This window comes from Plectropomus leopardus, chromosome 2 (genome assembly GCF_008729295.1).
Source record: "Plectropomus leopardus isolate mb chromosome 2, YSFRI_Pleo_2.0, whole genome shotgun sequence".
NCBI classification, from domain to species: Eukaryota; Metazoa; Chordata; class Actinopteri; order Perciformes; family Serranidae; genus Plectropomus; species Plectropomus leopardus.
The window spans coordinates 9,150,835-9,176,539 of NC_056464.1; the positions used below are offsets into that span (position 1 = coordinate 9,150,835).

At 39.9% G+C, this 25,705-nt stretch overlaps 2 protein-coding genes across 2 annotated transcripts; both read left to right on the top strand.

Annotated features, from left to right (window-relative positions):
* The first annotated feature begins 964 nt into the window (after window positions 1–964).
* Window positions 965–14,583, top strand: LOC121952847 (la-related protein 4-like). Its single transcript, XM_042499700.1, has 15 exons — window positions 965–1,349; window positions 3,344–3,482; window positions 4,406–4,649; window positions 4,910–5,046; window positions 6,190–6,293; window positions 6,427–6,537; window positions 7,267–7,320; window positions 8,104–8,316; window positions 8,937–9,040; window positions 9,231–9,464; window positions 9,747–9,798; window positions 9,950–10,114; window positions 10,212–10,339; window positions 10,432–10,618; window positions 11,704–14,583. The coding sequence occupies exons 1-15, from the start codon at window positions 1,347–1,349 to the stop codon at window positions 12,076–12,078; spliced, it is 2,250 nt and encodes a 749-aa protein (XP_042355634.1). The 5' UTR covers window positions 965–1,346; the 3' UTR covers window positions 12,079–14,583.
* A 498-nt stretch (window positions 14,584–15,081) lies between these two features.
* On the top strand, window positions 15,082–24,605 carry LOC121952857 (cyclic AMP-dependent transcription factor ATF-7-like). The gene is given in 13 exon segments (XM_042499712.1): window positions 15,082–15,138; window positions 15,140–15,179; window positions 16,266–16,327; window positions 17,083–17,179; window positions 17,361–17,488; window positions 17,616–17,741; window positions 17,905–18,062; window positions 19,505–19,601; window positions 19,753–19,872; window positions 20,059–20,208; window positions 21,714–21,902; window positions 22,462–22,567; window positions 22,695–24,605. Coding segments are annotated over 13 exon segments (1,560 nt in total). The 3' UTR covers window positions 22,925–24,605.
* The last annotated feature ends 1,100 nt before the right edge of the window (window positions 24,606–25,705 follow it).

Consider the following 25,705-nt stretch of genomic DNA (forward strand, 5'->3'; position numbering starts at 1 on the left):
ATGGTGTGAAGATATGAGGAAAACACGTAATGACAATATCTCACATTCTGATTTGTATCACGTCAGACTCTTTAAATGAGTTAAACTGTGGAAAGAAAAGTTTAAAGAAATACTTCTCGGTTGTGGACTCAAGCTGCTGTTGAGGGACGGAAGTTTGCCAGTGCCCATATCACTTACAAACTTTGCATCAGGCCATGTCCTATTCACTCAGCTTGGGAATTAATACTTAACAGGGAGCAGCCGGTAATATTGTTTACATTGTCAGGTAAAATAAAATGGTGGGATCTAAGTACATTTACTCAGGTACCCTACTGTACTTAAGTGAAATTTTGAGGTAGTCATGCTTGAGTATTTACATTTTATGCTACTTCATACTTCTACTCTACTATATTTTGGTGGAAAATACTGCATTTTGTACTCCACTACATGTATTTTGTAAGTTACTTTGCAGATTCAGAGTATAAAATTCTGATTATTATAATTATAGTTGAAGATAGTGGGTGTGACCAGCCTGTCAAGATGTGGACATTTATCTTTTTGCATATCCCATGGCAGTAGACTTAACTGATTTCTGCCCTTTGCTTTTCATACTTCACCCTCATTACACTGTTATTTCTCCATACACAAGAACATTGATTTGGTTTCAGTGTTATAAGAACTTTAATGGATAAACCAGCTAGAGTGACAATCACAAGCTGGTATGACTAAACCATTATTTGACCACCTTATTTCAGTCGATTTATTTGGCTTATCTTATTTTGCTATGGCACTAATTACATAGAAATTTTTTTTAAAATTGCAAACCAAAACTTTTACATTCCAGGCCATTCAAGCCCACCTCCTATTGGTGCCCTCCCAAGTCCCACTTTCCCCCCACGGCTACACCCCTGCTCAGAAGAGCATGGACTCAGCTCCATGACGCCTCGCCGGGGCGGTAGAGGCGGAGTACAGCCTGCTGGGACGGACCGTCGCAGAGGCAGAGGACGCAGCTGTCACATGCTGGAGAAGCGGTGCCTCGGAGCTGACCTACGGAATGAGGAGCTGGACTTAAACAACATATTTCGTCAAATGGGGGGCGCTTTTTAAGCTACACACCATCTAAACAGTTACTGTGGTCACTACAAGCTTTTAAAGTTGTTGTCCGCGCGGACGCACTGTTTGGACTGGAGCACGTTCGGTCGTTTGAATTACGTTACCGGGGAGACGGTAGTTAACGACGACGGGACACTCTAAATTCGTGCGGCCAACAGTTTTTGAGTTCAAGCTTTCGCAAAGAATAAAACCTACAGGGCAAATTAAATCCGCCGGAGCTGAGGAGAGCACAAGAAGTCGAGGACCGAAGCAGCATGGTGAGTTTTGGGCCTGGGAGAGGACACGCTAGCTAACATGCGACAACCTGTTTGCGTCCTCCCCTCACGTTTGACTCGTGCTGTCTGTAGCTCGACCAGACAGTTTTTCACCGCTTTGGTAACTTTACACTTTGGCTTTTAATATGCGTTCGTACGAAATATTACTTATGTATATTTACAAAGTAAGTCAATATGTGTCACTGTCAACCTGTCAAACAAATTAGCTTAGGTTAGGAGTGTAAAGAGAGGTCGGCCGGTTCCAACTGGTTTGCTAGTAAACTTAAGCTAGTTAGCTAAAGCAGGTATTTATGGAGTCACTCCTTACAATATGGTAGACGGCGAGACGCCAAACAAGCTTACCCCACATACACGTGCTTTTTTACATAACGTTATGAATTAGTGAAAACTCGGAGTTTGCTTTATTGCAAGTTGGTGTAAATGTATAGTTTAATTCATTTGCGTTTCGTGTGTAGCGACTACACGTGATTTGTGTTAAATGTTAGCTGTTACACAACTGTTAGGTTAGCTAAATAGCTATCAGAGTTCCGTGATAAAGGTCATAGCAGTACACCGCGGAGACGGCGAATTTGAAAAGGGAGAATTGCTGGGATGATTGAGTAATCTAGTAACAATAAATACATCAATCCAGAATCCGCTCCATTTTATCGGGTCGAAATTGAAACTATTTGAATATTGTTGCATATGGTTGTGTGGGAACGTCGGCACCATGTGCTCTTTCTTCCAGAACCCCAGAGTAACGTTGCGGTGCTTAAGTGCAAACCCAGAGCCGCTCAATAGTAACCACACTTTCGAAAACATACAGTTTAGACTGGACGGTCGCGGGAATGATTCGTGTTTTGGTTCAGCATCAATGACCGAAGCACACTCAAGGTTTTGCAATGGATGACAGGTCAAAATGCCTTGTTCTAAGTCACGCTGCAGCTCAGAGGCGGTCTCGCGCCATGTATGGTAACATGTGACCGTTTGCGAGGCGGGGTTACAGTGATAAGGTAACCAATGAAAATTCAACTAAGTCACAGGGTTTGTTTGTGAGAGTAGGGCAGAGGAGCTGAGACCGTTCAAAGACGCCAAACTGGATGAACTGGCTTCATTCATTGGATTGGCTATGATAAATCGGAGTAAGGGACACGGGTTTGAATGTTGTGGGGGTGTAGTGCTGTTATTTTGAGGTATGATGAAAAGTAATATTTCTCAATGGCTGACCTTTTCTTGAGTTCTCTTAAATGACATGGATCCGTTACATGTTACTTGGGTTTTGAGTGACTGACAAACAACTTATCTAAAATTTGATCTGATTTGATTTTGCTCTATGTAGTAGTGAGGCGCTTTGGTAAAGATGCTCAAATTGCCTATTAGCAGTTGATACAAAACTCAGAAATTTCATACGTTACGACTGTGTTCACATGATCCATGTTTTTCAAAAAGTCCAACAAGCAAGCACATTTAATTTCAGGTGAAAGCACAATGTGCTGAGGTACAAGTGTGAGGTACAAGTTGCAGACACGCAACAAAGCCGTCAACTGACCATAAAAGTGAAACAGTTCCATTAGAATTAAAGTATAAACTTGTAAAATAATGGTTAAGATGAAGAATAAACTAATAAGAGATACAAAGACAAGATGTCAGTCAGAACTGATTAAAAAAATGCTAAAATTAAGTACATACTAAAATCAGACCATTAGAAGAGGATAATACATTTGAATTCATATGAATGAAAGAACAAAAAATACATAAAACATATAAAACATTGTTGGCTCTCCACAATCCTACCAATCTGCTTCCAAGTCCGTGCTCCATTTTTGGAAGCCAAAACAGTTTGAAAGCCAATTTTTGAACACGCATGTCTGAAATCAGTTGCGGGGCAGAAAACTCCACACATCTGAGTGTCTGACAGTGTCTATTTTGTCTCTCGTAACACTATAGTTATGTACCCAAAACTATTTTCTGTAACTCATATTCTTTTAATCCTGCAGGTTACCACAAAGGGAGCAGGTTTGAACCCAAATGCTAAAGTGTGGCAGGAGATCCCTGACCACCAGAATAACATCCCAGAGGGGACGGAGGAATCTCCATGGATGCTGACCTCCCCTCCTCCCGATGAGATGACAAACGGTAAGAGCTTATTCAATTCTGTTTGCTGAAAACATCTGGTTATATCCATCTTCCCCTCATGTAAATTGGTCTTCAGTGTAAACCAAACCCCTCTACTCCCTGCACTGGAACAGCACTATGGGGATAGACTATGTGTGATCAGGATTCAGGCCTTTTATTAGTATTGAATTGACTTAAAATTATCTTTCAAAAGTATTAAAAAATGCTCAGACATGGGAAGTTGGGGAGTTGGATTTTATTCATTTTTTCTGATGTTGCATTATAAAGTTTAAAATTAATTGGTAACATCTTGTTTTTGTTTGTTAACTAGTTTTAATACATTTCCTTTTCTAAAACTGGTCATGATGGAAATCCAATCTGTGGAATCTCACATGCGGAGTGGGAAACACAAAATTGTTGAGAAAACAGGCCAGAAATGCCAGATATTTTCCACTTCTGTCGATAAACCAAATGGATACCTTTATGATAATATAATATGTTCAATGTCTTCTATGTGTTCCACTCTAAAAAGGGTTGTTTTTATGGCATTTAACATAGATAATCTAACTTTTTCACCAGACAAAAAAAGTTATTTTATGTTAGAATAAACATTTGGGCAAAACAAAATTGTCCCTCTTCAGTTTTGGTTATTAGAAAATTGGTCTTGTACTCAACTCTGAGTGGCATTAAAAATGTCTTTAAAAGTCCTAATTCTTACTTGCCTTAATCTGCAGGAACCCAGTGTGTTACCAGTATAGACATGCATAATATTTATTGATCAAGATAATTGAAGAAACACATGGTATTTGTTGTTGTAACGTTTGTCCTTGGGTTATGTGGCAAAGACAAAGCATGACAAAGTTTGTTTGAACATTAGATCCTGTTGTCCAAACATGACAGTTATTTCACAAGCATTTTGTTCCCTCTTGCCTCTTCTACCTCAGGTTACTCAGATGTTTCCTCTTCAGGGGGAAAAGGATATGACGCTGAGTATCTGGACAGCACTGCTGACTATGCCCCTGTACCCACAGAGGGCGTTGTGAATGGCACTGACCACCCTGACATGATGTATGTCTTTGACCCACAACGCGAGTCAGCAGTAGATGCTGATGCTTCAAAGGAACAACCAATATCTGAGGAGAGCCTTAGAGCGTCTCTGAAGAAACAGCTCGAGTTCTGCTTTTCAAGGTCAGTACAAATCCTCTTTCTTTTTTACCACAAAATAAAAGTGTATTGTTAATTCCTGTTTTGTCAAGTTATCTTCAGCTTCACCTTTATCCCTTTGCTGGTTTATGTAGCTACAAAAACAACATCAGTAATAAATAATTCAAATGCCTTGTTTCATAACTGCGAAAAACCCCAAACAAAACAGCTGATTCCTCTAAGAGTATATTAGTATTAGTAGACATTTTGGATGATTTTGTTAATGTTGTTTTGGGTGTTTGCAGAGAGAACCTGTCTAAGGACCTGTACCTGATATCCCAGATGGACAGTGATCAGTTCGTTCCCATCTGGGCCATCGCTTGTATGGAGGACATCAAAGCGCTGACCACTGACATGGACCTCATTCTGGATGTACTGCGAGGTACCAGTGCTGTCTTTGTTTGTGAGAAATGCTTAACACTTCATTTTACAGACAGAATATTATATATATAGACAGAAGACTTTAAAATGAATGTACCGACATTTTAAGAACTTTAATCTAAATCTTAAACTAATTGGAAGAGGGTGAACAATGGATATAGAAGTAAAGGGTCTCTTATTTGTGGTGGTTCCTTGCCCAAGTTTAATAAGTGACCACCTTAACTGAGAGTATTAACACGGGACAATATGTCAAACCATAAAAGCCATACACATAATACAAGCTTTTGTTAGGGCAGTCACCTAGTAAAATGTTCACAACAGAGGAGATGGTGTAATGATCCACCAGAGTCACCAGTAACAATTGAATGCAGTGTCCACACAACATGATGTTGCCACCACAGCGTGCTTCTGCTGATGGGTGCTGGTGTTTTGGGTCATTGTGTCTATGGTGACTGTATGGAGCAAAGAGTTTGTTCTTGCCTGTAATGCTTACCATTTCTGCCAACCGTTTATCCAAGAAGAAAACCTCAGAGGGTTTGTGTATCTTATTGGGCTGGCTATCATTACTTGATATCCTTTTTAAGGTATCTATTGAAATAACCCTGTACCAAATAGTAGCAGAACTTCTTTGTATCCTGACCTAGATTTTTTAAAAAACTAGTATTTGTATGTTTTTTCTTGCAGCCAATCACTGCTGCTGTTCTTTAATTTAATGCAGCGTGCCATTGACTGACCACTACAGCAGCCATTTTTCCATTCATATAATGGGTTTTGAATGAAGTAGAGAAAAAAGATATTAATTGAAGTACTTTATCAATATCACTTTAAGCGTACTGGTATTGTAATTTTTTTAAACGATACCCAGCTCTACCAGTTTCTAACTGTTTTCCATACATGTTTTAACAGTCTCCTGAATAAGGTTTGTTTGAGCTGATAAGGGCACTGTTGAAACTTGCCAGTATTTACACACAGTGTTTATAGTTTTTTTTTGTTTTTAAATCCTGACAGAAAATACATAAAAAATTGTGCAGATGTATGCCAGAGAGAGATGTAAATACTCAAACACTATGAAGGTGAACCAGAGGCCTTTAAGTTACTTCCAGATGGTGAAAACACTTTTATTAAGGTGGTGTCTTTGTCACAGCCTCTCCCATGGTGCAAGTTGATGAAACTGGAGAGAAGGTTCGGCCAAACCACAGTCGCTGCATCATTATTCTGAGAGAGGTGCCAGAGACTACGCCAGTGGAGGTAAAGAAAGTTCCATACTAAAAAAGTCCTCCACAACTCCTCCCATTCTGCTGTGCAGTAAAGATGTTGAATGAGTTCAGTGTAGGAGGCAGAAATGTATAATATGTAAATGTACGTTTTGTCTCTCTCACAGGACGTGGAGGCTCTTTTTAAGAGTGAGAACTGTCCAAAAGTGCTGAGTGTTGAGTTTGCACACAACAGCAACTGGTACATAACGTTTCAGTCGGATATGGACGCACAACAGGTTCGTCTCCTCGTTGATAAACTTCTGGCTTGTTTTTGACCAACTTGCTGTGTAATTTAAAGTTAGAATACAGTTACATTTTCAGTTGAGTGCTTATTTTATATTTTTTTATCATTATTATGCTGTATATGATGTTCCATCAACATGTCAAATATTACCACCAGGGATGTGCAAAATGTGTTAAGTTTTTAAGTTTTCAAAATTAAGTTTTGAATATCTGAGCATATTTTGCAAAATCATCAACAAAAACAAAAAAACAACCTCAAACACAATCGTCAGTTTGAGTAAAATGCTTAAATAAATTTGTCCTTTTTCACTAAACATTCTTTAAGGAATAAATGTAATTTGAGTTAAAAAGAAAAAAAAAGAACTTACATTTCACCTGCCAGTTGCCTAGTTTGAATTGAAGAAAAACAAATTATGAATTATTTTTAGTATTTTAGATTGCTGCTCCCTTTGTGTGCAGCAATTGGAAGAGGAAACACTTTTTTGACTAAATTTAAAATATTTTAGCAAAATGAAACAGCATTGATGATGAAGTAAAGCAGATGTATTCCTTAGATAAACACATGCTGAGAATCTTGGAAAAGTATTACTTCTACCTAAATTAGATATATTTTAAACATTAAACAAGCTGGGACAGCTTTAAGTTCTTGTATTTAAAGGGCAACACAAATGTTTACAGTATTATACTGTAAATATTTAGCCTTTTTTCTTTTTCCTCCTCAGGCGTACAAGTACTTAAGAGAGGAAGTGAAAACGTTCCAGGGAAAACCAATCATGGTGAGTTCTGTTACTAAAATGCACAAGCATGAATTTGCTTTATTTAGTACACTACAAAGTACCTTTTTTATTTCGGCTGGATCACTGCTTAGTATTGGTTCTATTTTAGACAGTGGTATGGAGCCCAGCAAGCCTTGTGTTACACAAGACAAGTTGTGTTGTCAGCTGTCACGTCACTACTGTCTGGCTAAGCCGTAGCCTCAGGACTGACCTTGGGATTTGTGTGCACAGAGACTTGATAAGCAAGGAGGTGTTTGTCAAAAACTGTTGCACACACCTCTATCTCCAGACAGTTTGATATCCCTCCTTATCACGGCGTGACATTTACCTTTGCTTTTCAGGTACCAAGTACATCCTTTTTCAGTTGGACTTTGGCTTGACCTTGTGAGCGCCTGATAAAACAAACCAGGCTGTGACATGTTAATGGTCCTGTCTAAACCCCAGTGATGATCAGTATCGCGCTTCGAAGGACCCATATGCACTGTGGCTGGCTGGGAGGAATTTTTCATCTGTAGCTCCTTATCAATCTCCTGTTTCTACCTCTATGCTATACCTCTCCTCTCCCTCATCCTGTTACTGTCACTCTCCCCCTCACTCCCTCCCCCTTCTTTCCCCTAGTCGGTGCAGTGTTGTATGACCTAATGACCGTGGATTATGAGATCTGAGGGGACTGAAGGACGGTAGACACAGCTACAATGCTACTCATAGCTACAGTGAGGTTTGTCACATCTTCACGCCTAGCAGACATACCTGATGATCTTTCTTTCTCTCCTCTCACGCCAGGCTCGCATTAAAGCCATTAACACATTCTTTGGTAAGAACGGCTTCCGCAGCGTGGATGCAAGTGTGTACAACCAGCACGCCCAACCGCAGGCTCAGTACGGCCCCCCAGTCTACATGCAGCAGGTGTACAGCCCTCAGCAGCAGTACCCGGTATACCCTGTGGTTTCTCCCTCCTGGAGCCCTTCAGTCATGCCTTACTTTGAAACACCACTGGTGAGAACCTGATTGTCTTGTCCAAAATGTTTGCTAAAGATATATTTTTGAAGGATTTTTCCTAAAGAACAATGTATAGAGTCACACAAAAGAAATCTCTCTCAGCTGTCACTCTCAGTGTGTGGCGGTGTATTTATCTGCAGCGACCCTGCCCTCTGCATGTATTTTTGTATTTACTTCTTATTTTGCTATGTTGGGTGATGTTCCTAGGCAGAGTGCACAGGTGAGGTTGGGCCTTTTTAATAGGTAGCAATAGTGTTCCAGATAGTAAGCAGCCCGCATCCAAGAGGAAGCTATGAAAATTGTAGACATGGAAATGAAAAAAAAACGCATATTAAAACAAGACAAAATGCAAAGCAGACAGAGCTGGGGTTGGCTTTCATTCTTTGGGACAATGTTTACAAAAAACAATAGAAATGTATGGCTTCTTGTATTGTTCAGAAGCATTTATAATGAGGGAAATTACAAAATGACAAAATTAAATTGTGTTAAGGTGCTCATGGTAGTGTCTGTTGCTTTTGATGTGATATTCTCAGCTTCAGGCCATGTACAAATATATTGAGATATTTTCATGAAGCACATTGTCTAATTAGATTTCCAAATGTTGTTGTGATATCCAGGCACCTTTCCCACACAGCGGATTCATGAATGGTTACAGCAGTCCTGGGAACTACAAAGCAAACTCAAGCTCCATCAACACCCATCGACCCCAAAGCAGGAACCGGTAGGTGCAAGTCACAATGACATGTCTTTTGTGTCTTTTTTATAAACGTGCTGCCCAGTCTTGATTTACTCTCTGTCATCAAATAGCATATATAATAGCACAATAGTTTGCTTGAAGTATCAAAACGTGACTTTTCATGGTAGATTTGACATTTAGTGGTAAGAAACGTGTGACCTTTTATTATGTCCAGAAACCATGTGAAGGGTCAGCCTCGGCCAGGAGACGCGACCCCTTCTTCTCCTTTGGCTCCGCCACCTCTGATGGACGGCCTGTCTGCTCCCCTGAGTCCACAGCCCCTCAAGACGTCAGGGATGCCGACTGGCACCACTTCAGCAACAACCTCTCTGCCCTCCTTCAGCCTCAAAGACACTTCTCCACAGGCCATCATACCCACTGGATATCTGAGCGGAGCCACACGCGGCAGGTGAGTGAATATTTTCCTGCTTATTAACACTGTGGAGATGATGATTTATACCAAACTGTGCCAGGCTAATGGACATTGAGGCGTGTGTAATGTATTGTGAGTAATTTACACAGTTAGTTAAAACAAATAAGAAATAAAACATGTTTTGGGCTTTTGCATTAAGTTCCAGGGAAATGCAGCCAGTTCTTTGAATTATTGTTTTTCTTTTGTTGTGTTTTTACTTGTAAATATAACTTTAATATTTGAAATCATCCAATGTAAAATAATCTGTCTTCATTGTAGGAGAGGTAGCCACAGAGGCATGAGGAGGAAAAGAGAAGATGAACATAACACGGTCAGCATACTTCCTGTTTTACTTATTTTTAAACAAAGCATTGTTTTCCTGTGTAGACCAAATGGTTGTCTGTTTGTGTAGTTTTTTTGTGGCAAGATTCACAAAATGTTGCTTATCTCACAACTGACTTCAACTATAATGGAAATTTCAGAGGCCTGTCCCCCTGATGGAGGCCAAGGTACCACCACCACCAAAGTTTGACCTGGCAACTTCCAATTTTCCTCCTTTACCGGGATCCGTGGTCAGTATGAGGGGAGAAACTACGCCAGAGATGCGCCTGTCTGATGTTGTGCGTGGCCTAAAGGTGACCAACAAGGTAAAAATCTTTGATACATTTTCCTCTGGAGACTCGTGTGAGCATCGTTTAAGTTACAGTTGAGTCAACGCACATTTTAAATTCTTGATTATTTCAGGCTGTGAGTCAAGAGGTTACTGAAACTCGACACGCAAACATCTCAGAAGATGCTGTGAGCAAACCTGATACTGTGAGCCCGGTTGCTACACCTGCACCTGTGACACGGCTCACACCACCGGTCTTAAGGTAAAGTTTGCTTCAAACAAATGCACTGTATGTGAATAAAAGATGCCATATACATAGAAAATAACTTATCTTTTTCTCTTCTCTGTGTCTAGTGTTTGTCCACCAGAGAAGGAAGAGGATAAAGCTGAATCTTGTATTCTAAGTGGAACAATCTCCTCATCCACGGAGGCTGCCTCACCAACGGCCTCTGAAGCTGCTTCCTCAACCTACAGCCAGTCTGTTTCTACAGAACAACTTTCGCCATCTCAACCAACTCCAACATCTCCGGCATCAGAGCCGGTAAAGTCTGCCTTCTCTTATAGAGTAGTTCACAGCAACAGCAGCTCATAGGTTTTTCCAAGACTGCCTCATGCCTAGTTCACACTACACAACTTAAGCCCTGACTTTTAACCTCACTGGCCTGTTTTTGAGCTCCCAAACAAAAGCCCCAGATCAGAGGCAAATCGGCGTTGGCTCCTTGAGTGCTATGTGTAAACCTGTGTTAGCCGAGAGGCTTGCCAATGCGTTGTAGACACTCCCCAGATATCTGGCGTGCTTAATATCTGATGCTTTCTAGGGACCTGTCGGCAAACATAGCTGATGAGGGGAAACCTGGGGGAGGGATTGCCCCTAACAATAGGAACATTACTGAACATGTTAGATCTGCTACATGAACCAAAGTTGTTGCACCCAAAGGAAACAGGCTAAAGAATGAAGATGTGTGAAAACAAGTCTATTTTATGAACCTGTCTGGCACATGGCATTATGTCATTTCCCATGTCACTTCTCATGTGTGTTACTGTGACAAAATGTAGTTCGGAAATCAGACATACTCATGGCAGATTCCTCCTAATGAAAGACCTTATGTGGTACCCCCTGTAAGTCATGTAGTGTGAAAACCACAAATAATTCAAGACTCCCAGATTACAAAAAAACACGTTGTGAAGTGTGAACAGTACGGCAATCTAACAACTTTGAAAGTCATTTAGTGTGAACTTGGCATCAGACTGTGCTTTGTTTATTGTAGCAAACTACATGGAGCCAAAAAATATTAATATAAAACTTGGCTTGCTCTTCTAGTGGAAAATGGCAGTTGTAGCTGGGATTGAGAGATTTTTCAGCTGATTTAATTATAGCTTAGAGTAGAAGCTGGAAACAAGGTAAATGTATGAAAACATCCAAAGCAACTTCTCAAACTACTGCTGCAGCACAATCCACTTTGTTGCCACTAATGGTTACTGTTAATGACAGCGTTTTAATATTTATTGGATCATATGGTCTCTGAGCGGTTTTTAGTAGCAGTTGTGTGTGTTGTGACTTTTTTTTTTGTTTCTTTATCATTTATTTTACATGTTGATTTGATCTGACCATTATTCTGTTTTCAGGGATCAAGAAAGCTCAGCTATGCAGAGGTTTGCCAGAGGCTGGCCAAGGACCCGCCACCAGCACAGACCCCCTCTCCCCCTCCTCCTCCCCCCTCCTCAGCCAGCCAACCCCTGCAGGAGCTCAAGGTCAACGGGGTTGAGGAGCCTCGGCCCAACTCCACGCGCGCTACACACAAACAGGAGAAACGCGGAGACGGTCGGCCCCCCCGTCAACCGTCACGCTCCTTCAGAGGAGCAAATGGCCAAGTCCGATCTGGAGGATTGAAGGCTCGGGAGCATCAGAGAGGCCTGAATGCTGGCAAACCGTTTTCCCCACACAGGGGAGCCAGACACAGTGGCAAAGAACAGAACATTCCCCCGAGGTCACCAAAATGACTCCAGAAAGAGGAATCTATAAAACATGAACTGAAAAGCAGATAAAAACAATATATGTAAATATATAATATATGTTAATAGACAGATGAATATATTTCATTTGACAGACTTTTGCAAAGAAATGTAATATTGTTGCAGACCTGAAATTATTTAGAAAAACAATGTAAAAATCCTTTTTTTTTTAAAAGGAAAACGTGTATAGTCTGTGGACAGAATTGCAGACTTTTGGGGGTGATAAAGCATACTCTGCTTAAAGTAATATCACCATAATCTCAAAAGATGCCCCCAGAAATGGGCTAAATCTGTAGTGTGTGTGTGTGTGTGTGTGTGTGTGTGTGTGTGTGTTTGTCTTTATCTTTGAGTGTTGAAGGGAGGGAGAGGGATCTTGTTACCTTATTATAAGGTAGTCAAACCTTTTCCAAGCATCCAAAATGAAGAATGACGGACATTAGATTTCTTTCTGGGCGGTTATTGTTGGCATGTGATTCATCTTGAGCTTTTTGTCAAAGTAGTTTTGCTTTCAAATCAAGAACATACGATTATTGATTAAATGGAAGATGTTAAATCCATGGCAGGGTAATAGAAACAGCGGGATGTGGGATTAACGAAGAGTTTGAGCTTTGGCTTGCAATGTTTGAAGAAATGACATCATTAATGTAGATAAGATCTACAAAGGATGCTGGTGAATACTAAATGTCATGGATTCAGAACATTGCATTGTGTAATGATTATAATTGTTGAGTGTTTTTACAGCAGTTGTCGTTGTGATGCAGATATCAGATCAGTGCTACTAATGCTGTCTATTTTCACCAGAGCAGATGTGCTTTATCTTTTTGTTTTTTGCAGGGTAGCATCAGTGATTTAACTCCTGTGTAAATCAGTACATCTTGTAAAAAATGTAGAGCATGAATACTTGAACGTTAGTTGTTAGCCAAATAAGCTGCCGATGCCGATGACGTAAGCAGGAGCAGAAAAACTTCATGTTTTATCAGATGACAGACAATACTGCTGGTATTTCTCAGATAGCGAGATTAATGGGTTTAATGGCTATCTTTGGGTTCATGTCTGGCTTATGATATGGATATTGTTGTATTTTCAGTTTCAGGACATTTTTGTAGAGTATGGTGGTAGATCTTGGAGAATAAGTTGTCCTTAATTAATGACTAGTATCTGTATGTGAATTGCTAAAACATATCAGATGACCTGAGGGAACTAAAGAGGAGAAATTTGAAATTTTCCTCCACCACAGAAACGTGTGGCTCCTTCCTAATGAACGCAGCTTTTTGACGGTGGCCAGTGTTTTAACTTTATTTAGTAACATTGATTGCCTGCATCATTCGTTTAGATCGCATACATAAGTCCTCAGACAATTGTAGTCTTTTTTTTTTTTTTTTTTTTGCATAAAACCACTTTTGAGATTGATTTTGTAAATGTTGATATGTTGTAGCTTTTCGTGAGCGTGTGTATATACAGATTATTTTTCATCTGGGTTGTTAATGTTCTTGTTTTTTCTTGCTGTAGATGAGTTTCATTTTCTATCACAGTTTTTCTTCTCATGGTTCAAGGTGTGTGTCAAATTAGAAAATGAGTGTGTAATGGATCTGAGAAAAGATGCTTGGCTGTTGACAACTGAATTCAATACTGATCAGCCCCTAATGGCTCAGCAATGAGCAGAGCATGCCTGTAACTGTAGTGATTTGAATTGAAATGCACTATCCTTTTATAATCTCAAGGCTTTTAATCATTTCTGAAGTACGAAATGTGAACAGAAATGTTCGGCTTGAGCTCAAATGTTTTCTTTCATCTGAATAGTCTAGGATGTTTCAAATGGAAATTAACAAAAAAATAAATAGTGAAAATAAATTAGATTTTCAAAATCGGGGGGGATAAAACTTTTCGCTTTGTTTCCTCCACTGAAAGACTTGACTGCAGTGTACAGTAATTTGTATCTTGTAATCAGTAATTAAGATGTCACTTGTGTGTGTATGTCTGTAAACGTGTGTGAGACAGATTGATTGCTTCTTCTTCATGCTATGTGAAACTATAATCTCAAACCAAAACTGCAGTGCCTCTAACAGTGTATCATTTCAGTATAAAGACTGCTAGAAGTGTGAGCACATCAATTTGTCACACTAAACAAGGCTGGTTAGTTGGTTTTCAGAATCCAACAATAATAGTTTATGATGCTGGGAGACACTAGATCCTGCATCTCACTTTACTGTGGGTGCAACCGCAGAGCTGGTGCTGGATGGAGTGCAGCTTAATTGTGTGTGTGTGTGTGTGTGTGTGTGTGTGTATGTGTGCATGCTTGTTTGTCCATCATGTGTATGTGATACAATTTATTTTGTTAGCTTGTCAATGCAATTCCAGTCTTACATGTAAATCCTGCTTATAACTCACAATCAAACATGAGATTGCAGTTTTCGTCAGTACACACTGGTTTATTAAGTGAATATTTTATTGCTGAGCTTGAAGTATGAAAATAAAGATTTATTTTTAAACACCTGCTTCTTACACTTTGTGTTTTCTTTGGATTAAATGTTAATGCGTCTGATGCAGTTGCAGCTTCACATGTGAATTTTAATGTATGATTTGTTGATTTTCTTATATCTAAACCTAGGGTTCGTTTTAACAGGAGCCACAGTGACGAACATGCGCAGTGAAAAGGCCCTGCCACACTAGAGAGGATTTGTTGACGGATTTTTACATGTCATCTGCCAAGTAACTATCCGGAAATAACCTTAAACATTATGTAACTGTTTTAGGCTTATTTAGCTCCGAATCTTCATTGTGTACGTCCGGGAGATTTCAGTGATGCGTGACGCCAGCAAAAGGGACTTTTAATTGTACAAATGTGAATTGGAGCTGGTATTAACGCTAAACTCGGAGAATATATAAAGACTGGGTCAAAATACCAACGCATTTGGCATCATGTTCACGTTTTCAAGACGTCAATCCTGTTACGTAACACTGCCTCGCTCCAGTTCTCGCGTTGTTTTGTTAATGGAAGTGTCAGAGTGTCAACAACGGCCAGGCAGCAGCAGCACAGCAGCACTGTCCGGAGCAGGGAGGGGGGAGTCAAGTGGCTGTTGAAACCTCGGGTGAGTTCAGTCACTTTTCGGATCATCTAACATAAGATGTTGCATTCTACGAAGTGTACCGAGTCAATGTTAACGAAACGAGATGTTTCCGTGTGACTGTATGTTAGTTTATGAGCACAGCTTTCGTTAGCATTAGCGTGCTAACGTTTAGCTCCTAACTTGGCGGAGCTGTTGGTGTGAACACAAGGTAAGCTAACGAGGCTTCGAGTAGCATTAGCTCAGCTAGCTGTGTTGTGACAGGTAGCTACACCAACATTTGCGTTTTGCGAGCCGTAGCCGGTTGTCTTTTATTAGTTATTAGTTACCATGATATTACCTTCCACATTCGTTTTAATGACACGGCTGTCAGCTTTCGGAGACAAAATATGTTGGCGTTTTCAGCGATAAGCTTAAGCTAGCCAAAGGCCCATCTTTCATAAAGTCAGAACTAGCCAAAGATTTGGCACTAACCTATCCACTGACCGTAACCTAAGCCACCTAGCTAGCTACACAGCCGAACGACCTCGACAGTGATAGCCAGCTACCGCCAATGACTTGATGACACTGGGGTTGGTTGCGCGGTAGCTTGATTTGGCTCTGCTGCTTCATTGCTCCCGTTTAACGACAGTCCCCGGTTAACCGAGACCAAATACTCCCAAGCAGGCCGACAGTCTTCGGCCTATTTACCTCCTAAGCACCTGTCACCAGGATATTTGTCTGCGTTCTTGGTGACAGCCGAGGACAATTAATGGCGCTAAACAGAATGTAGATCTCAACAGGTGCATGGCACTCGTGTTATGCGGACTGATGCTTAATGTTGATTCATTAGCAAGTCAAAACAAGCAAACATTCAAAAATAAAAGATGGTGACATGCAAGTATTCTCTGATCAGCCAATTGCATCTGGGTGTTCTTTATGCAATGGTCTAAAGCTGGCACAGATCAATAGCAAAGTTATACTATTAAAACATTCATTAGGCTCCTGCCGTTACCAGAAAAATAGTATGTTTTAGAAACTTAAGCATCAGCTGTTTGATTGCCTTCATATGCATAAATGAATACTGTAGATAACAGATTGGTGTGGGTTTTGTTTTGCTCTATTTTGCAGAACATTTGTCTGAGATGGGGGATGATCGACCTTTTGTATGCACTGCCCCTGGATGTGGGCAGGTATGATATGTGAACATATTAAGTCCTATGCATCCCTTCATAACACTCTCTCTCCCTCTCTCTCTTTTAATTGCACACCTTTGAGAATCCACTCCAGAAATCTAACACTAACTCTCACCTCTTTATTCTTATTACATGGGCTCAGGGTTGGGTTATAAGTAGATTGATGGTATGACATCAAACTAGATAACATCTTAAATTTTGGATATCATAATATTGTAAGTGTTGTCTTTTCCTGATTTTAAAGGCTGGATTACAGTAAAATTATGTAATGAATTTATGTTTATAATTCTGAATTTAGACTGTTTTCGCTGTTCAATTATTTACCTGTTCCCACTTAGTCATTATATTTACTGATGAATATTTATCAAAAATCCCACTGTATATATTTTGTGAAAGTAACAATATTCAAGCCCACAATATTGTGGCAACACCGATATCTAAGTATTTGGTCAAAAATAGTGCAATATCTGATTTGTCCATATCGCCCAGAGCTACATGGGCTCACTGCAATTTAGCTTACAGATATCTTTGCAGTTACAGTACTATAAAAATGCCAAAAACTAATAAGAAAGCCCTACCTTACTGTCCACACCTACACAGAAAGCAGGTCTTCTTGTTCATCTCACATCATTCATAAATTCAAAAAGTTCTTGTAATGAATTCTCTGTCATTTGACATTAACACAGTAGACACACTGATGCATCTCATTATTTTTCTCTTATCTGCTGTTATTTATTTTTATTTTTTTACAGAGATTCACAAATGAAGACCACCTGTCAGTCCACAAACACAAACATGAAATGACATTAAAATTTGGTCCTGCCAGAACAGACTCTGTTATCATTGCAGGTAATGACATTACCATTGACATTAGTGTTCGTTTAATGTGGTTAGTTTAAACAGTAATAAAACTGTCAATGCTCGGAAGATCTGTCTTGATATACTGCTGTGATGTCTGATGGAAAGGAGATATTTCTGTCTTGTTATCCTCCCGACTAACTTAACATATTTTGCTACTTTGTTTTTGCAGACCAGACACCCACACCCACACGTTTCCTGAAGAACTGTGAGGAGGTTGGGCTATTCAATGAGCTAGCCAGCTCCTTTGAACAGGAGTTTTCCAAAGCACATGAGGACGACCACAGGACAAAACACCCGGTGAGAAAAAGAATGAACGCACGTGTTGAATTGTTTGCACACTGTTGGTTTCCTTGGGTTATCAGAAAACAATAATATCACCATTCTAGATGATGAAAGCGTTATTCATCTTCTAATCTGTGCTCAGGCTGCACCTTTACAAACGCCGTCTGAAGCAAAAGATGAGGATGAGGGTCCTTTACAAGTTGATTCGTCCTCTCCTGGAAGTCCAGATTCCTCCTCCAGCATGTCAGACAACAGCCGAGACTCAAGGGTGAGAGGCAATGTGCAATGCAATGCCACAAATTATGACTAAAAAGCTTGTTAACAGATTTACTCGTGCATATGACCTGCCATTTGAACATCAATAATTGGTTCCCTCTTCAGGCAGATAAAATACATTTTTGAATGGAAATATATGCTTTTGTCTTAAACAGGAGATTCTCACAAAGCCCACTGCAAGCTCTGCCCCCACTCCAACCATTGTGCGTCCAGGTTCTCTTCCCCTTCACCTGAGCAACGACGCACTACACCCAACTCTGCCTTCTCCAACATCTGTCATCACACAAGCGCCGCCCTCCAACAGACAGCTCGGGTAAACTACAGCGTGATTTTCCTCTCTGCATTTCTTTAGAGGTAGTCGCAAAACTAAAAACTGAAAACTGAAGTAGTTCCTGGAAAAATGTACACAGTAAAAATGTCAGTCTTGAGTAGGTGTTTGTGATTGGTTTGAAGTTTTCTGGGAAAAGTAACCTCAGTAGGGGTCGTCAGATTATCAGCCTGGCCCATTATTGCGACCAATATTTGGTATTTTGCTGATTCTCTGTATCAGCATTTTATTTTAATAATCACCAATAAAATTAATTGATTAAAAAGTGAAAAGAAAGTGTCAGCGTGGGAGGAATCTTTACTGTGTAAAACCTCAGGGAGCCATTTTTATTTATTTATTTTTTATTTAAAATTTCGCTGGACTTTATAAAAAAATAGTTGTTTGGAACTTACTGTATATGATGTTGAACGTTTAAGTTTCGATCAAACATTTGCTAAAGGCATTTAAACAAAGTTTTGTTTTGAAGTTTGTTATATTCAAATTATAAATATTGACAGCAAGATTTTCTTTTTTATTTCAAATGCATATCGGTTCCAAATATCAGTTATTGGTCTCATTAGCTACTAATGATTGTTATTGGTATCGGCCCTGAAAAACCAATATGGGTTGACCCTAAACCTCAGATTAAGTGGAAAGATTTCAGTCTCCTGTTGGAAAAATTATTAGCTACTTTGTGTAAATTCAAACCGTCGTCCAAAACTTCAAGATCTTGCAAGCGAAAAATAGAACCATGACTATCACAGGGCTCCTGGATAGTTGTTGATATAAACCCGTTCAGATAAACTGACTGCATTATCAAGAGGTGTGGTCAGAAGATGCATTTGTGAACACATGGTATTATTGTAGGTGGTCATGTTTCCTTCATGAATCCTGTATCCCATAATGACCGAGGCTACCGTTTGACAGTAATCAATGCAAAGCTGTGTGACGCAGCTGTTCCTGCTTTAGCTCCTCATGCTTTACATCCACCTAAAAATATTATTTTTGAGCTTACATGTTGCTTCAGATTACTACGACATGAATACCCACATGCCCACTTGTTTTTTAATTCGATTCTGAATTGTATTTTTTTCTCATCTGTGTTTAGATTTTTTACCTCCCAGTATTTTTTTTTCTGAGTTTATTGTTCCAGAAACCGAGTCACTGAAGACATAGAAAGCATTTTTAAGAAAGTATACCTCTAGATGTCAGGTCACCAATATTGAGGTTGGTTGAGATGTAGTTTCTTAATTTCTCTGTCACCTTCTGCTTGGTGATGGAACAACTAGAGTTTTATTTGTGGCAGACCGTGGAGCTCTACATCTCTCTCACTCTCTTGCGCTCGCGTTTGCTCTCTCTACTTTGTCAACCTGGCTCTCGATCTGTATTTAATCAGTGGGCAGAGATTGGAAGAGCAGCCATTTACAAATTTCTGATTTCATCACCAGCTCCCCAACAAGCGCTTATCCACTGGTGAGGCACCTCCCCAACGGGCAGACAGTCCCTCTCCTGCCCAGTCCTGTGCAGATGACCTCAGTCATATCTGTAAGGCATTTTCAAAACCCAGAAAAAAAATATATAAGAAATTAAACTTAAATTAACTTAATAAACTTAAGTTAATAACTCAAATTATTTTTCTTTAAATTTACCTTGTTTTTGGCCGTTCTCTCTTTTGTTTATTTGTTGTGATGCGAAGCTCGCGAGGCCAGTGAACTCAGTGCCTAACATCCCTGGGATTCCAGGACCTCCAGTTGGTGGGGCCAGCAGTGGGTCATCCTCCCCGTCTGGATATAGTCTGCACTCAGAGACAAAGATGGTGAGATCATCAGTCATATTGGCTTCATTTTATACACTGCAGGCTCTGAAAAACAGTGTTTATTTATATAAACTTTTTTTAAAAATATATATTTCTAAAATAGCTCTTTTTGTGCGCTCAGTGTGAAGCGACCTACATGCAGTGTTTTGTGTGTGTGTGTGTGTGTGTGTGTGTCTCTCTTTGTAGAGGCTGAAGGCAGCTCTCACTCATCAGGGCCCAGGAGCACAAGATGGTGCTGGTGGGGGGGCAGGATCCATCCCTGCTGTTCCCCAGCGACAGGAACAGAGCCAACAACCCACTCAAAACTCCGATGCACCATCACCTGCCCAGCCTCAGGTAATACACCTGCAGCATATGCTTACATACAGATCCTAACCAGCATCAGACTCATAAGTGCCGACATTGTATGGGGATTTGTTTATTAACAAGAATGTAAACAACAACATGAGTACCTGAAATCTGTCTGAAATACAAAACACTCACCTCCTGAGCCTTAACAAAGAGCATTTTCTAACATGCTGAGCAGATACATTAAATTGACAGCAGCGATTATGTGAAGGTGGATCTGATCATTTTCCTTGGAAAAGTTTATAAAAAGTTATTTAAAAAAGTACTGGTCTACACTGTATTACATTTTTGGATTTTCTTGGGTTCTTTACTGGTCTTTGTTTCAAGTGTAGTTTTGCTTGCACAAAAGCTTTGACTTTCTCAAGCCACAAAGCTGTTAATTAAGAACTTAAGTACATTCATATTTTGTGCTCCTTTACAAGTTTCTGAGCCAACTCACATATATTGACATAAGTAGATAGTGCCCTGGGGAATCATGATCCAATAGTTTTTGCGCTTAAGTTGATATTTTAGTATCAAAGGTGAGTTTGACATTTAGTGTTTTAGTCTTGAATGCTTAAGTTTGACACAGTAATACAGAGAATGTTGGATCATTTCTAAATGACGCTCGCCTTTCAGCCTCTACATGGTGTCTCTTTGTCTAGCACTTATTTTGCTTTTGCCTTCTCGTGTTTTTTGGGGGGGGTTTTTTGAGAAAAAGCAAAACTTAAATTCGACAGATGCAAAACTCAGGACATACATGGAACCTTTGGCTGCATCCACAATAGGTTTTCAATTAAAAATAGTGTTTTAAAATGAAAACGATCTCTGTACACGCAAATGTGTCAGCACCGTTTCAGAAATAAGCTCCGTCCATACTAACGCCTGAAAACCAGATCACACGATTATTCAAATACACTGGCCATACATCTCCCGGTGTAAACAGGAACCAGCTTGTCTACTCTGCGGTTGGTTGCTTAGTAACAGAAGATACTACAGAATATGCGTGAAGTGAAACCACGTCTTTGCACGGACCGATGACGAGGTGGAACTGTTTCTTTCAGTAGCAGGAGTCTAAGGCACTCAAGGCAGCGGAAAACAGATCAGGAGTCATTGCAAAACAAAAACGGCAACATTTTGGAGCGGCACCGCAAGCAGTATTCATTGCTGAAGGAAGTCATGGCAACAGCAAGCAAATACCCACACAAGATAGATGAAATTACAAAACGAATATTCAACTAGCTACAATGTTTTGGCTTGATATGTCAGGACTGACAAGACCTGATCAAGAGGGGAACATTTGTTTCTTCGTTTTCAAAAGTCTCCCTTTTCCTTTTCCCCTCAGAATTATTGAACTAAATCAGGGTCAACAGCATTTTCAGAGGTCTCCTTTTTAGGTGTTCAAATACCGCTGATTAGTGTGGACTCTGGCATAAATGTAGCAGCTTTAAAACATATTAGTGTGTATGTAGCCTGCAAGTATTCACCCTCTCCCCCCCCTCGTCTTTCCTCAGGTGTCCCCTGCTCAGCCTACCGGAGGCCGGCGGCGGCGAGCTTCAGAGATGGACCCCGACGAGAGGAGGCAGCGTTTTCTGGAGAGAAACCGGGCGGCCGCCTCCCGCTGTAGGCAAAAACGGAAACTGTGGGTGAACTCTTTGGAGAAGAAGGCAGATGATCTTGCCAATATGAATGTGTCCCTGACGGTGAGTCCTCCGTTTCTCCTTGCACTGCAGCATGGTAACTAATTTATACTTGCAACACAGATTGGTGTATTTGACAGGGGGGTACCCACAGGTCTGAAAAGTCTTAAAAAGCCTTGATTTTAATATTCTCAAATATAAGGCCTTAAAAACTCCTAAATTTGTGACAAAAAGCCTTAAATGTTGTTTACAAAGGTCTTACATATTTTAATTGTAATGTTTAATGTTATCAGAGTACAGACTCACAAAGCTACATAAATCATATATGAAAGTGAATATTAACATATTTTACTAAATTCAGTTATTTTGCAAGTAATTATTTATAGAGCTAAAAATCGACACTGATTTTGCATTATATCCTGTAGACATTTGCCAGTATGGCCTTGAAGTTGGCACTGAATTTAATTCTAGGTGGTATTAAAAAGGTCTTAAAAAGTCTTAAATTTTATCCAGATGGCAAACACTGGCACATGCACAGAAATGTTGATTAATGTGTGTTGCCGTTCGATAAAATAAATGAAAATGAAATGTGGGTGCTGTATGTTATCTGTGCCATGTTTAGAATGAAGTAACCCTCCTGAGGAACGAGGTGGCGCAGCTGAAGCAGCTCCTCCTGGCCCATAAAGACTGTCCGGTCACCGTCATGCAGAAGAAAGCCGCTTTCTTAGGTAACCATTGAGCTCCCTGCACCGTGTCACATCTTTTGTCAGGATCCATCCATCATCTCATCCATCTAATGCATTCTTTTTACTCGCTCACCTCTCTAAGGGTGAATGTTTCTGTCTCTGTCTCTAGCTGCAGGAGGAGAGGAAACCTCCAGGGACTCTTCCAGTGAACCCATCGGCTCCCCGGCGGCAGTTATCCAGCATGGTCCGTCACCGCCCGCCCCTGCCTCCAGTCCGGGGGCCACCATCAACGGGCTGAGCGTCCGCGCTGCAGAGGCCGTGGCCATGTCGGTCCTGGCCGGCATGGGATCGGGCCAGCCGGGAGGGGTCGTCATGGCAACGCAGTCACAGTCAAGATGATGTGCTGACGCAGGTAGCCAGTATGAACTTTAGTGGCATTTGGAGGCCGGACTGGTGCAAAGCGTTTTAAAAGAGGGACTCAACCCCCCCATCCCCGAGACTAAGATACTCCCGACCCCTCACAGCCAATGATAATCACACAAAGACACGGCACAGTGCCTCCGTCAACCCTCCTGTCCCAGCAGGCTCCCTGTTCAGAGACGCTTCATCACTCTCTGTATGTAAATATGAATAATACGTCGGACACTCACTCTGCAGGGTCTGGGGTCATTTCTTGTTCGGTCGTTGGAAAAGATTTTAATTTGAAAAGTATGAATGAAAACTTTTTATGTCAAAATCATTTGTCATTTCTCTTAAACAAAATGCAGCTTCAGTCAAACTTCAGTCCCACACGCTGGATGTGATGAGGTTGGTTGCTTTCCAGGCTGACAGTTTTAACTTGTATTTTTCATTCATATGAGAAGATTTTTATGGCTGTGTCGACGTGATGTTTGCTGATGCAATGAAAGTACGGTGAGAGATTGGCTGGCTGATTTCAGTTTAAAAAAAAGGCAGCCTGGAGAGTTTTTCTTTTGCTCTTTTTATGTTTACTTTTCAACCTGTCCTTTAGTTTTCTGTCTTTGTTTTCCTGTTGACTTTTTTTTCTCCTTAAATACACATGACGGTTTAGTCAGCCAAGAGCATATTTAACAAACCAAATTATAAATGTGTACACAGTTTACCCTGTGAGTGTGTGCCTGACTTTTTTTTACCATCAGTTTTAACCCATTCAGAATGGATGTCATTACATTAGTCGTAAATGTATCAAACCCTATTGACTGCATGGATTACTCAAGGCTGAAGAATACCACTGTTTGTTTGTGCTTCATCATACTATATCACTGTTGTTTGATCTGCTTTTGTTTTCTGTTTTAAAACATCAAATTACTGATGCAAAAATTGTCCTTGTTATGTAAGGATTCCATCCTCAGTCCTAATGTAACACACTTGAAATGGTTAGCTTTAGAAGGCCTTTAAATGATAATCAAACAGAATAGATTTTAAATCATTTACCCTGGCATTTCAGTTGAGGAAAGAGTAGTGCAATATATTTTTCTATTGAATATCAATGTTCTTGCATTTATTTGTCGTGTTTAGCCCAGCCGCTGAGAAGGGTTCGGTCTATTTCAGTAGAAAGCTAAAGAGAAGAGGTGACCAGAGAAAATGTGAAGATGAGTATTCTTAAATGAATGCGATGGGTGATTAGCGCACATCTGTCGAGAGTTACAGATGTCCTAGTCCAGCGTTATGAAAAACTGTCTTGTATCATGAAGTAGACTTCAATACTTGTGCAAGGTGCTTCTTTTGAAATTTTGAATTGCAGATTATTTTATACAGCAGTGTACTTCCAAGACTTTCTGTTTTTTCCCCCCTCCTCACTGTTTTTTTTAACAATGTCATTGTTTTGAGATGTTTATTTTTTCCATCATGTGATTAGTATGTCCCGTTATTTTGTTAAAGAGCATAAATGTCTTTTATGTGTTTAACACAGGTTGAACCACATGAAAAAAAAAGGCTCGAAGATATCTGTGTGGAGAGTTTGTCAAATACTCAGGCTTCAAGATGGGAAAAAATACTTGTGTATAGTCTCAACTAATGAATAAGTTGTCTCGGGCAAATAATAAAATAAATTAATGACAAAGAAGCATTCATCTGCATGTTTCCACTTATACCAGCTCTTTAGGGGGTTTTACATTTAATATCATAGTTTTGGTTTTACCTCTCCATTTTTATTGTTTTGTTTTAGTCTAATTGATTCTAACAAAAGTTAAAGACCCCTCTAACCGTCTGGACAAAAAAAGAAAAACAGTCTGCTGCATTGCCACAGTAGGGAATACGCAGGTGTAAATAACATAATTGATTGCCAAAATCCATTCGCTGCTTGGATTTCAGGGTCCTGGTAGTGTGCATGCAGGCTCACTGTCACTCTCACTGCAAAACTTGAATAGAACAGAGTCGTAATTAGTGTTTTTAGAAATATAGGCTTTCCTTCTATGACCAGTGGCGCCCCCAAGTGGTGGTCAGGGGAGCCACAGCCACACGAATATTTCTGTTGCCCCCCTTGCAAAAATAATAAAAAGTAATTTGAGGCTGTTGGTTTAGAAAAGATGTGTTTTTAGACATGAGTAGGCCTGTTCCCATTCAACTTTTTTTCTTACAAACAATATACTCCTTTAAAATAAAACTATATATTTGTTATTTCTTAAGGAAGAGAGCAAATTGCCAATTTGAAGAACAATTAGAACATATGTATAACATCTTAAAATAGGGTTTTTGTGGAATTCAAAATGTTAACTGTATGAGTATCAATCTATACACATGAGAAAAATAACATTAACTGCAAAATATGAAGGGATATGAAACTGACAGGCTTTCAGGGGCACAGAGCCCCTATTTTGGGAGATCCTGTACAGTAGCAAGTCCAGGCTGAGACTTTCTCTTCCTTGGTGTTGCAGTGGCCCAATCTTTCCACTCCTTTGAAAGATTTCTGGGGGCACCACTGACAATGACAAGTCAATATGTCTTTCATGAATAAAGGTATATTTTTTAAGCCATTTAACTGAAGCTTTCAACTGTAGTTTTTCCACTGAAGTGGGATTGTTTTTCTACAGGAAGAATTTGCCAAGTATTTTCTACTACACAGAGAAATAAAATATTATATAAAAAATATATCATGTTATTTTATATATAAAAACACCATGAAATAGAAATATAAAATGATGTCGGCAATGTCAAAAGTTT

What these genes read in the sequence shown, in the direction of transcription:
- LOC121952847 (XM_042499700.1), top strand. An exon ending in CAGAGACTACGCCAGTGGAG is followed by an intron (nt 6,294 to 6,426) that starts GTAAAGAAAGTT and finishes TCTCTCTCACAG; the next exon opens with GACGTGGAGGCTCTTTTTAA. An exon ending in GCCTAAAGGTGACCAACAAG is followed by an intron (nt 10,115 to 10,211) that starts GTAAAAATCTTT and finishes TGATTATTTCAG; the next exon opens with GCTGTGAGTCAAGAGGTTAC.